Here is a 13,432-nt window from a genome sequence, read left to right as displayed (position 1 = left end):
TCTTTACTTGCAAAATACCCCAAGTCCACGAAACATTTTTTTGTTCCTGAGGTACATGGCATTACAAATAAGGGCAGCTTTAGCATTTATTTGATCACACAGGAATATTCTAGAAATATAAATCCACCTTGTATTAAAGTGTATCCTGCCACCTTCCTTTATTTTTTATATGCTTGGTGTCCAGCATTATTGTTCCTGCTGGTCACCTGTGGGTTTCTAAGTATGTTCCCCCTGATTTCTTGATGGCAAGAAACTTCTACTTACAGTTAACAAAAATAAATCTTAGGGATTAGGCATTCATTGACATCTGAAGACAGGGAATATTATTCCTAATAGGTTTTCCTCTAGGATGCTTCTGCAGTGTATGCAGGATTTCTGTGAGACTGTTTGTGCATTGGGAACTAAACTTCTGAAAATAAAATTGGGCACTTCAGAGAATCTTCTTCCTAATGGAAGGTGCATTCTTGATGCTTGGTTTCAGATCCTCAGTAACATCAGGAACTGCTATGCTGCTTCAGCCATTAGAGATCAGTCTAAATATCTTCTCCCTCTGCAGTAATTAAGAGATATTCCAGGACAAGCTGAGATAAAACCCTTCAGAAGGAGTTATGAAACAGTCTATTCATAGAGCTTTGCCAAGCAAGACATTTCTGATCACTGAAATTATGGTTGGAAATGTAAGGATTTTTAGTTTAATGCGAGACCTTTCAAATTAAATTAAAATAAATGGGAAAAATAAAATGCTGTGACATATTCTTGAGGTCTTCATAACTTTGTCATCTGTTAGAAAAATGCCTTAACAGCAGTTTTAAAAATATACTACGTGTCACTTATCACATAATCAAAATTAGTTTCTCAACTACGTTAAAGGCAAGCAAAGTATTCCAAATATTAATCCACAGACTGTCTTTCTATCTCTGCTCCTTTCTATCTTTCAAGAAATTTGGAAGTATCCGAGCAGATTTAATTGAGCAAATGAGATTCAAACAAAGGCTCAAAGTTATCCAGACCCTTGAAGATACTACAAAGCGTAATGTGGTAAGTGTTGCAGTCATCTTATTTGCAAACAGCAAGGTCAGCCAGTTTCTAAAATTCAGATTAGGTTTCCAGTGTGACATGGCCTTCAGATCCTTAACTCTTAATATTGTGTTTCCAAAGGTCCGAACTATTGTGACAGAGACTTCTTTTACTATTGATGAACTGGAGGAACTCTATGGGCTTTTCAAGGTAAAGCTACTTGAAGATCTTGTGCCTGCAAGAAATGCAAAGATATTTTCTATATGGAACTTTTCTAAAAGTTTTTTCTATATGGTCTTTTCTAAACACTTGATTGAGTCTGTGAGTTACCATCAGATACCTTAATAATATTATTTAGCTGCTATATTACTGAATATACAAAGCAAAACCCAAACTAGTTTTTCAAAGCTTAGGAAATGATTAGTTGACTAAATTATTTGTCCATGGAAAAAATGAACACACTCATGATAATTATTTCAATGAAAAGTTGATACAGGTTTTTGATCAGTCTTCAGAAACTTGCATATGTCTCTCTCGATGCAACCCAAGCTTTGGACTTTAGCACAAAAATATCTTTGTTATCTCAAAGAGTTAATATTACACATCACAGTAGCTGATTTGTGCCATTGTTAATGCTTTGATGGATACTGCATTGCATGGAAATTCAGTGTCACAAAGTGTGTGTCTTTGTGAGCTGGTTGAGCAGCAACACCACGAGATCCTCAAATCTAAATGTGAGCAGTTAAAAACTGTACCCTCACCTTCATGCACAGTGGCTTGAAAGAAGATACTTTTTTCCTCTCTTTTGCTATTAACAGAAATTTTTTGGTATATGATGAAGAATTTATTGCCTTTCCATTTCCAATTTTTGATGTTCAATCTTCACTTGTTCAAATCCTGTAGTACCTGCTTTCCTTATACCATGCAACCAGTGAGACCAGGTCAGACAGCACAGCCGTGCTGGTCACTCTGCAGTGCTAGGATCTCTGTGCTTCTGAATCCTTTTGAATTAGATTCCACCTAAATCAGCTCCATAACTTTCATCAACCTCAGAAAGAATAGGACTTGAGACAGTATTTTTGAGACTACACAGTTCAAAGAATATTTCAAATAAAGACCTATTTTTGTGTGCTCTGAAAGTGATGGTTTTATGGGAGCCCACTTTCTGGTGTGTGGTGAGGCTGAAGTGGATGACCAAGCACAACAAGCCTCTGTATATATGCCAGTCAGAGCTGCTTACTGATCTGTTCAAAACATGGATTTCATCATTCCTCTCCCCAGGAGGCAGAAAAATTTTTGCTTCATCTTTTCTTTTGCAAAGGGTTGTCTTTTTATGCTGGTTAGAGGAGAAACCTCTTGCCCAACTGCAAGGGCTAGGTAGATGGGAGTGCCTCTGTTAGTCTTGTGCTGTTTTAAGAATGTGTGTTTATGAGTTGTCTGGGTTTTTTTTTTTAATCATTGATAGAGATGAGCTGTTTGCAGAGGTGATGGAATCTCACAGCATTTGTCTCCCATTCAGGCAGAACATCTGACAAGCTGCTACTGGGGAGGGAACAGCAACGCCCTGGACAGGCACGATCCCAGCCTGCCTTACCTGGAGCAGTACAGGATAGACTTTGAGCAGTTCAAGGGGATGTTTGCTCTCCTTTTTCCTTGGGCATGTGGAACTCATTCAGATGTCTTGGCTGCACGTTTGTTCAGGCTGCTTGATGAAAATGGAGACTTGCTGATCAACTTCCGTGAATTCGTCTCTGGGCTAAGTAAGCGTTCACAGCACTCTCTGAATAATCCAGCCAAAACAGTTTCTTTCCAAAGGGGATCTGGTTCATCCAAAACACAGATGTTATATGGGTTATCAGATAATGAGTTTGGTATATACCAATTTGCAAAAGCCACCTTTGGTCGAAGAGCTTTTCACACTTCCTTTACGTTCATTTTTTTGTGTCTGTGACACTGGGTCCCTCTGCCTGGTCCCAGTAGCCACATCTGCACTGGGCAGGGACATATCACACATGAATTACACATCCATTAGGGGCTGAGGATTTCCCTGACCACTAATTTTCAGCATGAAAATGACCTGCAACTTATTTGGTGATTAGTTCTAACCAAAGTATTTCCTTTGGGAAAGTCTTTTGTGTGCTCTTCTGTAGTGTTCTCTCAGTGACCCCGCATTTTGTTACCTGCTTCTTAAACATTCCCTTGAAGGTGGGAACTTAAACCTTTTGCCAGTTGTGATCAGCTCTGGAAAGGGGAGAAGAGGCAGCATTTGCTGTGGCTGTTCAGGAAGAAGACTTCTGAGAAACTGATGTGTTCATATAAAGGGCAGAGTGAGAATGCTGATTTTCTTTGCCTCTGGATAAAAGTGCTTCTCTTTAGAAGTTTGCTGACAAACCCACATACATGTGTCCTGGTGTGAGGGGAAGGTATTCCACCTCACAGTGTGTGCAGTGAGAGGTACTGCCCATATTACTTCTGAAATCAATAACCAAGACTTCAGACTAAGAGAGAGCAGGATGGAAATCAATTTAAAAGGAGAGAGTGGAGGTGCAGGTCAGAGAGGGAGGCTGAATGTTGGTAATGCAGATTACAGCCCATGCAGGTTGTGAAGAGGAAAGATTTCCAGATCAATATCAAATATTGATATCAAAGTCAATATTACAAGAAAGGGAATGTGCAAGACCCAGCTTTAACATGAAGAAGCAAATTAGAGGCAGGAGCTGCCCACATCTCTTTTTGAATATAGCAAGAATTTCCTGTAAGTGACCAACATCTCACCACCTATCATGTGTTGTTTTGTGGCAGCCTGACATTTCCTCCAGCTTTACATTTGCTTTGGTTTTGAGAGAGTTCCCCAGTCTGGCTTTCAGTGACTATTTGTAACAGTATTTTTAAGGATCAGGGCTCCAAATGCAGCCTTGCATGAAAATGTCAGTACAGCAATGGAAACACCTTTTCTCTTGCAATAACATAACAGTAAAACTGAGTGCACACCTCCCCTTCACACAACACAAAAAACCCCATTCCTATGATGCAGTTCTGACTGTATTTGAGGTTCTGTTTGCCAGGTACCACTTTTGAGACATGACTTGTGGGTTAGCTGCTCTTGCTGCTTTCAGGATGCTGTTAAGGATGTTACAGCATTTTATTAGAACCAGTTATGTGTGATGAGAACAAGGCACAATGTTGAGCATTGTGAACAGAAATTAATGCAAAATAAACACATTAAATGGATCTAAGCCATCATGACTGGACTGCAAACTCACTTTTTTCGGAAACTGATGAAAAGATTCATCTCAGGCAAAAAGCAAAAGGCAGTAGAGATTGAGGGTTTTCCCTTCTCTTCACATCTGAGGCCAGAGAAAGGAACAAATCTGGATGTGTTACCAGATACCCTGTGCCCTGAATACTATTTTGGTGAATGTATCCCCAGGCATTGCTGGAGGATGCAGAACTTCCCCCCATTCTGTTCTTGGGTTATTTCACATTGCATTTAGCAGTGAGAGAGTTCTCATGGCACCTGGGTACATAACCTAAGAGATACCAGAAGAGAAAGTTGTCTTCATGGAGTGGTAAGTTAGAGAGGAACACAAGATGTTCTCCTTCAGAAGGACCAAGTTCAAAGGAAAATGGCTAATGTAGATGTTTGGCCTAACATCTGTATTTATGCCTTAATACATGTATTTATGTCTTAAGCTTTACAGTAGGCTGTGATTGTTAGGATTTGCTGAGCCACACTTTGGAGTTTCCATAGCACAGGTGGGCTGATGTGGTGGTCTTTACCATAAAACAAATCTCTGTGGAACTTAGTAAATGAAGGTTAATTCCTTTGTTTCTTGATAACGTGTCATAACAAGTACGATTTAGGAAGAAGCCTGATCATCAGTTATTTCATGACTTGAAAATTAACTCATGCACATTTAATTAATTAATTGGAAGTAGGGGCTACAATAAACTGCTTGGATTTCATGCAGCTAATTGTAGTGTAGACAAGAAAAAAGTAGGAGCTGAGGTGGATAAATCACTAGAAAGTACTGCCTTAACATCAGGCTAGCCTGTGGCTAGGCTGTGATAAATGCTGTTTACTTGAATTTCTCTCTCTTTTTTGTAGTAAATATTGTTCAAAAGCATGTGATGTTGTTATTGGATACTCAGATCAGGACATTTGAAGTCCACACAAAAAGGTCTTCTCAACTTTTAGCTGGAGGCCTTTCTGAGTGGTAATGTCATAACCAGAGAATCTTTTTCAGAATTATAAAATAGACATTTAATGAAAGACCCAAGATTGAAGGACAAAATTCAGGGTAGGGTAGACTGTGTTCTCTTGCTATTTCTGCTGCAAACTGTATTATCTTAGAAGCCAAGTGGCTGCCTTACAATGTCAGGCTCTAAAGGGAGTGCTTTGCAGAGGGAGAATGTAGCAGCTTCTAAAGTGAAGTATTGTAGTAATAGTAGTATAGTAAATAAATGGCATTTAATGCTGAGTATTAACATTCTGTATATAATGCTGTTTAGGTGCAGCATGCCATGGGGATCTCACAGAAAAGTTGAAGTTACTGTATAAAATGCATGTTTTGCCTGGTAAGTAAATGATGTTCAATTTGCTGTTTTCTTGGTGAGAACAGAAATTTGGAGCAGAGTTTTTTATTACCAAATAAAGTTAATTTGTGGGGATTATTGTAGCTGTTTATGCAGCAGTAAAATAAGGGAGTTTCTACTGTAACCAGACACTGACAAGTCTGGAAGACCCATCTGCAGCCCTCTATTGCTCTGGCCACAAGCAAGCCACTTACATGTGTCTCTTGCCTGTCTAGCTAGGGGTGCTGACTTCCCCCTGTGTGTTAGCAAAGAGGATTCTTCAGCATTTGTTACTCACTTTATTTAACAGTGAAGCTTAAAATGTTCCTGCATGCCCTGGCTATTCATTTCTGTCCCCAGGCTTTTCTTCTTGGTTTCCCCTCTGGGCTGATACAGCTGCTGAAACATCCTGACTGTTTCATAGATGGGTTTGCCAGGGAGCTGTGGAAACCATTGGACTCACCTGAGTGAGAAAGGCATTTTAGGGTGGAGAGGGGATAGAAATATCAACCAGTTTTGTCCCTAAAGAAAATGATGCCCTGGAACTCTGTACTCTCATATAGTCCATCTTGCTGTCCTCACTGACTTTGCCATCTGTGTTGCAAGTGTTCAGGTAGTTTAGTTCTTGTGTATATTTGCATCCTCTGAAAAAGGCACCTAAAAGCTTTGGGAGTACATTCACCTTCATCTGCTTTGAACATGTGTCTCTGGTTGCTCCCTTTGCTGGAGTGATTCACTAATTTAACTCAAAAAAACAAAAAAAACCCAAAAAAACCCCCAATTTCATTGAATGATCACAGAAGAGATCAAGTTTTTAAGAGTGCAGCTTTGATATTTGGGGACTTGTAAGCTCATACCTAATCATCACAGGCTGTTTCCAGCTAGGAAGGGTTCATACCCTGCTAAAGACAGCTGTGCTGCACAGAAGCAAGCAATGGAAGCAGGCATGGGAAGGTGAGCAAGCCAACCTTCCAAGGCAGGCAGCTACTTGGTAGCCAGACAGTCCTGGGTGTCAGGGAGGAGACAGCATGGGTCCTGTTGTTTATCTCCTGTGAGCTGAAAATATTCCTAATCTACCATAGACTCCCACTTTTACCTCTAGAAACTGTCATTCTAAATGTATAGGTGGAAATCTGTTCCAATTTTTACTTAAAAAAGGAGGAATTTGTAATGCAAGGATTTGATTGTCTTGCTTAGATCCATCCCCTGAACAAGAAGAGCCAGACTCTGCTTTTGAAGCTACTCAGTACTTTTTTGAAGATATCACCCCAGAATGTACCCACGGTAGGCATCTTTGGTCTCGGGCATGACAAGATGAGGTAATGCATTTCAAACACCATGTCTTTTTAGGAAGCTTTTTTTTGTTTTGTTTTGTTTTGTTTTTTAACAGGATTCAAGATTTTAGGTGAAGTATTCTCTGTAAAGTGCTGGGTGTAGTCTTTGCATATGTATTTTTGATATCCTTAGAGGTACAGGCATGTGCACACTGACTCCTCTGGATTGGGGGTACTTTCAGAATAATGTCATCAGTTTGCTGTGACAGCTACATGGATATGTATATAGGGTTATGAGGACAATTAGGGGACTGGGACACCTGCCTTATGAAAAAAGGCTGAGAGAGCTGGGGCTTTTTATTCTGGAGAGGAGGAGACTGAGAGGGAATCTATTTAATGTCTGTATATATATAAGGGCTTGGCATCAAGTAGGAAGGGACAACCTATTCTCACTTGTGCCCTGTGATAGGACAAGGGGCATTGGATTCAATACAGAGCACAGGAAATTCCACTTCAACATGAGGAAGAATTTCTTTCCTGTAAGGTTTCCAGAGCCCTGGAACAGGCTTCTCAGAGAGGTTGTGGAGTTGCCTTCTCTGAAAACTTTCAAGACCCATCTGGATGTATTTCTGAGTGGCCTGCCCTAGTTTTGATCCTGCTCTGGTTGGACTTCTGATGATCTTCAGAAGCCCCTTCCAACCCCTGATATTCTGGGATGGAAGCAGTGGAAGTAATTTTGTGATAAGTGCAGCATTTATGCCTTGAGGGAGAATGAGAAATATGTAGGCTATCAAGATGTATGTGGATCAGAACTTCAAATAGTCTAAAAAACTGAGACCAAAAGGCAGAACAAACTGTAGTTTAGCAGTCTGAAATCTTTCTGTGTCCTAATGAGAACCTGGGTCTCATTACTGTTGTCTTAAATGGCATTCTCTTTCTGGAGATATTATTTGATGTTAGGTTTCTCTCCAATTCAAGGAAAATACAGCTCATCCTTCAGAGTACAGAGGGAAGGAAGGTTGTTTGAAAATACAGATAAGAATTTATAGACTAGAGAGGGCATTTTAAAGTCCTGACAGGCAAAAGTTGATGCACTAATGTAACCACCAAACATATGGTAGAAAGCTGTTTGTGTAGTGGTAACACAGACTGATCATTGTATTACACAGAAAAAAGCCTGTCCTAGTATTTACAAAAGCAAAATCATCATTTAATCCTGTCCTTTTTTTCTCTGCATTTTCTGCAGTGTAAGCCTTTTCTTTATTTTGCACTGTACACATGAAAAATACCTCTGTATCTAAAACCACACTGATCTCTCTCTCTCCCTGCCCCTCCACTTCCCAGTTGTTGGCCTAGACAGCAGGAACAAACAAGGAGTAGATGATGGGTTTGTTACAGTGAGTCTGAAAACAGAGAAAGGTATGCATGGTGTCTCCATTTGAATTACATCCTTCATTTCATGTAAAGCTGCTCCTTTTGAAAGTGGGGGGGAAAAAAAAGTATTAATTTAAGGTTTTTTCATGGACTTTTCCTGCATCTCTGGGCAATTTGCTGTGAGCAGGCAAGAAGAGCTCACAAGAGAATCGAAATTATCTGAGAATGTGGAGCCAAGAGAACAAATCCAAAGCAAAAGCAGCAAAGGAGTTGCCCAAACTGAATCAGGTACTTCTGCTGACACTTATTTTTCATTATTTTTCACTTATTTCTGCTTTTCATTACCTTTAAACTGCATGCTGATAAACACTCAATACATTAACACTAAATAAAGGATTCACTTGGAGGCAGATGTTTGTGAGCTGGTTACAGAAGTTGGTTGTTTTCAGCATAGTGTCACTGCCACTCAGCTCCTAACACATCCTAAACATGAGATATGCACATACAGGAATGGTAACATGTGATTTTTAATCTATAGACAAAAGCTGATGTGACACTGACTGTCACCAGGTAGCTTGTAATACCTGAAAGGAGCATTTTATGTTTTGTAATTTATATTGTCAGTCTCCTTCCCCTCAGATCCATAGCAGCTGAGGAGGAGGAGGAGATCCTCTGGGACAGCTGTTTCCTCCAGAACATATTTTATTCCCTGTAGAACAGTGCTTCTTACTTCAGGTGGCCCTAAGCAAATCTTCCTATCTAATTTGTGAGTTTTGAATTCTAAAAGGCTTGCATCCAAATAAGGTACCTCTGTCAATGAAAAGAATGCACTGCAGGTCGCTTCATTTCTCTTGTTAGCATCGTTCCTAAAAGAAAATCCATCAAAAGGTTGGTTGCCCTCTTGTGGCTGCAGAGAAATAAATTTGTTATGTGTTGGAAGAAACATCCAGAGGTTTATTCTAAGTGGCTTTGAGAGGGGCTGCAAGTTACAGAAAATGCTTTCTATACTGTACCTCCATTCTTTCCAATTTCAGTTTAATTACTGTTGTGTCATATTTCTAATTCCAGACTTTTAAAACTGATTCAGTAGTTCTTAGCCTGATTTATTTCCTGCTCTGTCAATTTTTCCACCTTCTGTGTTCAGGGACAGTTCATTGAGCTGTGCAAGACAATGTACAACATGTTCAGTGAAGACCCAAACGAACAAGACCTGTACCACGCTACGGCCGCTGTGACCAGCTTGCTTTTGGAGATAGGGGAGGTTGGGAAGCTCTTCAGTGTGCAGCCCACAAAGGAGGCAGAGAGCAGCACTAAAACTCTTCAGAGTGAGCTGTTTCAGAAGAAGGAGCACCAGCAGTACCCCCTTGGCCAGCACAAGCAGTTCCAAAGCAGCCTCCTCACCAACGAGGAGGAGGGAATTTGCCCCGAGAGCGCCCTGGGCATGCAGATGGAAAACATCAAGCTGGAAGATTCATCTCCCCGGGACAACGGAGCCTGTTCTGCCATGCTCATTTCTGATGATGATACAAAAGATGATAGCTCCATGTCCTCCTACTCAGTGCTCAGTGCAGGTTCACACGAGGAGGAGAAGCTGCACTGTGAGGACATTGGTGAAGACACCGTTTTGGTTCGCAGCAACCACAGCGCTTCTCTCCGGAGGAGCACCAGCATTGACAGGGACTGGGCCATCACCTTTGAACAATTTTTAGCCTCCCTTTTGACTGAGCCAGCACTGGTTAAGTACTTTGACAAGCCTGTGTCCATGATGGCTAGGATTACTAATGCTAAAAATGTCAGGATGATGGGTAAACCAATAACCTCGGCCAGCGACTATGAGATCTCTACTATGTCGGGATGAATGGCAGTCGAGGTTTTTATTTATTTTTTTTCTATTATTATTCTGTATTTATTAGTACCTGGCACAAGCCCTGGTATTTTCAAAATATGACTGTTTTCACTAATGTGAAAATGTTGGGGTGCAAACTTAACTGTCTTGAAGTATAATCACTCTTTCTGTGGGAAATGTTACACAAATGGGAATTTTATTCAAAATACAGGAACAAAGTAAAAGTTGTCAGTGAAGTGTGTGTATTATTAGCCTTGCTGTCAATATAAATGGTAAAGATTAGTTTTTAATTTCTGTATGCAAACTTCATGCCAGTATTTATGTGACTTTTTAAAATAAGCATATAGATTTGATTCTTGGGAAACAAATAAAAAAAAAATAGGAATTACCAAAAATTTAAAAGGGACACTGTCAATCTGAATAGGACCTCAAGTGAAAATAAGATCCAGGCAACATCCCTGAAGGATAATTTAATTTTTTTTTTCTCCAAAGAGGATAATGGATTTTAACCTATGCTTCAATTTCTTTTTTTTTTAATACCCAAAAGACTTCGGTGACACCTGCCTGGCCCCTCACTCCTCTGCTGGAGCTTTACATTCAAATAAAAGGGAGAAGTCCATCCCAATCCTAACTGGCACATCAGGCAAGTGTGGTTAAATGTGATGATTTCTGATCCCACAGAAGGCAGAGCCCAGTTGCCTTTCCCTGGCCTCCAGCTGCCCCAAACCCAGCAGAGGCAAAGCCCTATTCCAGTTGTGGCCACCAAGGAATCATCTCCAGCTTGTCCCTGCTTGGAATTATCCTGGTGTGCTTCAAAAGCAGTGTGTGCAGGTCCCAGAACAGATTGGTAGAGCCTCTTTTTAAAAGTTGAAAACTGTTTTTAAAAGTTAAATATGTATATATACATATATATATACACTTTTAAAGCTGGATATACAGCTTATATATAGCTTAGCTCTTAAAACTAACCTTTACCACCAACCTATTATATCCTTGTTAGATTAAGAAAATAAAAATCTGTATTGCATAAGAGTCTTCATTTACAGCAGTGTAAAGTAGCAGTAATGAGAAAAAAAAGAATCTACAGGATAATGTAACTGAATATGTAAGTCTTACTGAGAACACTGTCACTTTATATAATAATATTCATAGTATCCTGTATCAACTTCCTGAATAATATGTTAAAATGAAAACTGGAGCACCTGCACTTTGAATCCTTGCTTCTTTTATACAGGTATTCAGCATTTTTAAAAATTTTGTTAGCTGTTTTTTTAATTTAATACTTGCTCAGTTCAGGATTATGCCTACATGCCTCATCTTTATTTGTTGTTTTGTCAATATTTTCTGTAGAATATTGTTTGGGTTCTTTTTTTTTTTATACTCTTGTATATTGCATCCATGTAATTTGCAGATTTTTTAGCAGAAGTTATGTTCAATTATTTTCTTTTAAAAGAATGCTTTTAAACTGTCAGATGAAGTGGGTTTTAACCACAAATAGGTAATTGGAACAAATAAAGTACACTCTGCACAGATTTTTACACCATTAAAGTCATGCTAGAGGGAAAAGGAGGTGATTGTATTTTATTACACAGACAAATGACTTTGGATCTTCAGCACCAGGTTTCAGACCAAAACCATTTGTTGTTTCCATGCCTGTTTTTTTGTTAAACACTCAATCTCTGTATTTCCATCTCCAGCAAGCAGCCCCTGCAAGCTCCTCTCTCACTCTCCAGTTTCATTAAACAGGTTTCCCTCCTATGCTCACCTTTGGTGACAACAGTTTTTACAACTTTTTAAGCCCCCCAAATACTTCATAACCCATCTGTGCTTTACTGTACCTCTCTAAGCACTCTTTTAAGGCTTTAAATATTAGAACATTTTTACAGGGTACTGGTAAGCTGAGATGTCAGCCCCAAAACTGGCAGTGACAGAAGCAGCTCTATGAGGTGAATTGTATTTTTGAAATTTACCATCTGTTTGCATGTATATAAAATCATTTTCAAAATACAGCTGGTCCTGGAGCAGGTCCTGGAGCAGGTCCAAAGGAGGGCAACTAAGATGGTGAAGGGACTTAAGCACATAATCCTATGAGGAGAGGCTGAGGGAGCTGGGGGTGTTGAGGCTGGAGAAGAGGAGGCTCAGGGGAGACCTCATCACTCTCTACAACTCCCTGAAAGGAGGTTGGAGCCAGGGGGGGGTTGGGCTCTTTTCCCAGGCAACTCTCAGCAAGACAAGAGGGCAGGGTCTCAAGTTGTGCCAGGGGAGGTTTAGGTTGGAGATTAGAAAGAATTTCTTTCTGGAGAGGGTGCTCAGGCATTGGAATGGGCTGCCCAGGGAAGTAGTGGATTCTCCGTGTCTGGAGATATTTCAAAAGAGCCTGGATGTGGCACTCAGTGCCATGGGCTGGGAACTGCAGCGGGAGTGGATCAAGGGTTGGACTTGATGATCTCTGAGGTCCCTTCCAACCCAGCCTATTCTGTGATTCTATGATTTCTCAGCACTGCTCATACATCCCTTGTCTCAGTGACTTCCCTTTTGTTCTGCTTGGACGTGAGTTGTCTCATTTATAGCTTAGCCACATAAAGACTACATAAAACAGCCTGAAAAAGCAACATAGCCTTTCTGCATGTGAGACTATGCAGATTGGTTTGCATCTGTATCCAATAACAAAACTCAATTGAAGCTGTAATCACTGATTTGAAGAACATGACTTCATTTGAACCTCAGCTGCCAAGGCCAGAAGAGCACAGTGCTTTATTGTAATGTCAGGCAGCTGAGTAAGTGGGCACAGAAGTCTTCAGCTCACATCCCTAAGTGGACTGTTGACCTTTTTTAAGTTTGCAGATCCCTAAAATATTTCTCTTTTAGGTCTTTGTCATCGTAAAGTGAATTTAAGCCTATCATGAATCTTCCATTTGTCCAGAGATGGGCAAAAAGCATCTCTTTATCCTAAAAGCTTTGCTCCACATCCCACCCCAGGACAAGAGTGGGGTTACAAGGCAGCATGGAAATTTGCTGTTAAAACTCCTGGAACAGTAAGGGGCAACCACAAGTGGTTCTGTTGTGTAACAGGAGCCATTTTACCAGGCAACTTATTTTTGTTTTGCTCTGGTACCCTTCCTTACCTCCCTAACCATGTCACTAAAGCACCAAAGCCTAACTCAGGTCATCCTTTAACAAGGGCTTTGCTATAAATAGGAGCCAGGTGATATGAATTTTCCCAGATTTTTTAGGGGTGGAGCTGCTCAGCAGACCCAATGGCCACCTGGCAGTTGCTTATTTATGATGCCAAGATCTGCTGTAACCTCTTCTTTGGCAGCTGGAAGGGAGCTGAGAGCAAAGCTAT

The 13,432-nt window shown here is 40.3% G+C and overlaps 1 protein-coding gene across 4 annotated transcripts in view; it reads left to right on the top strand.

Annotated features, from left to right (window-relative positions):
* Nucleotides 1-10,098, top strand: part of TBC1D9 (TBC1 domain family member 9) — a 44,944-nt gene extending 34,846 nt beyond the window's left edge. The window contains exons 14-21 of one of the 4 annotated variants that reach the window (XM_030450548.1): nucleotides 940-1,038; nucleotides 1,159-1,227; nucleotides 2,537-2,777; nucleotides 5,530-5,595; nucleotides 6,790-6,876; nucleotides 8,211-8,285; nucleotides 8,428-8,528; nucleotides 9,385-10,098. In XM_030450548.1, the coding sequence (XP_030306408.1) occupies nucleotides 940-1,038; nucleotides 1,159-1,227; nucleotides 2,537-2,777; nucleotides 5,530-5,595; nucleotides 6,790-6,876; nucleotides 8,211-8,285; nucleotides 8,428-8,528; nucleotides 9,385-10,098 (1,452 nt within the window). Of the gene's footprint in view, nucleotides 1-939; nucleotides 1,039-1,158; nucleotides 1,228-2,536; nucleotides 2,778-5,529; nucleotides 5,596-6,789; nucleotides 6,877-8,210; nucleotides 8,297-8,424; nucleotides 8,529-9,384 lie in introns of all 4 variants that reach the window. The other 3 variants (XM_030450549.1, XM_030450550.1, XM_030450551.1) reach the window with 3 other exon arrangements.
* The last annotated feature ends 3,334 nt before the right edge of the window (nucleotides 10,099-13,432 follow it).

This window comes from Calypte anna, chromosome 4B, assembly GCF_003957555.1.
Source record: "Calypte anna isolate BGI_N300 chromosome 4B, bCalAnn1_v1.p, whole genome shotgun sequence".
NCBI lineage: Eukaryota > Metazoa > Chordata > Aves > Apodiformes > Trochilidae > Calypte > Calypte anna.
The sequence above is the reverse complement of the archived record's forward strand: the minus strand, read 5'-3'. Positions and strand labels throughout refer to the sequence as shown.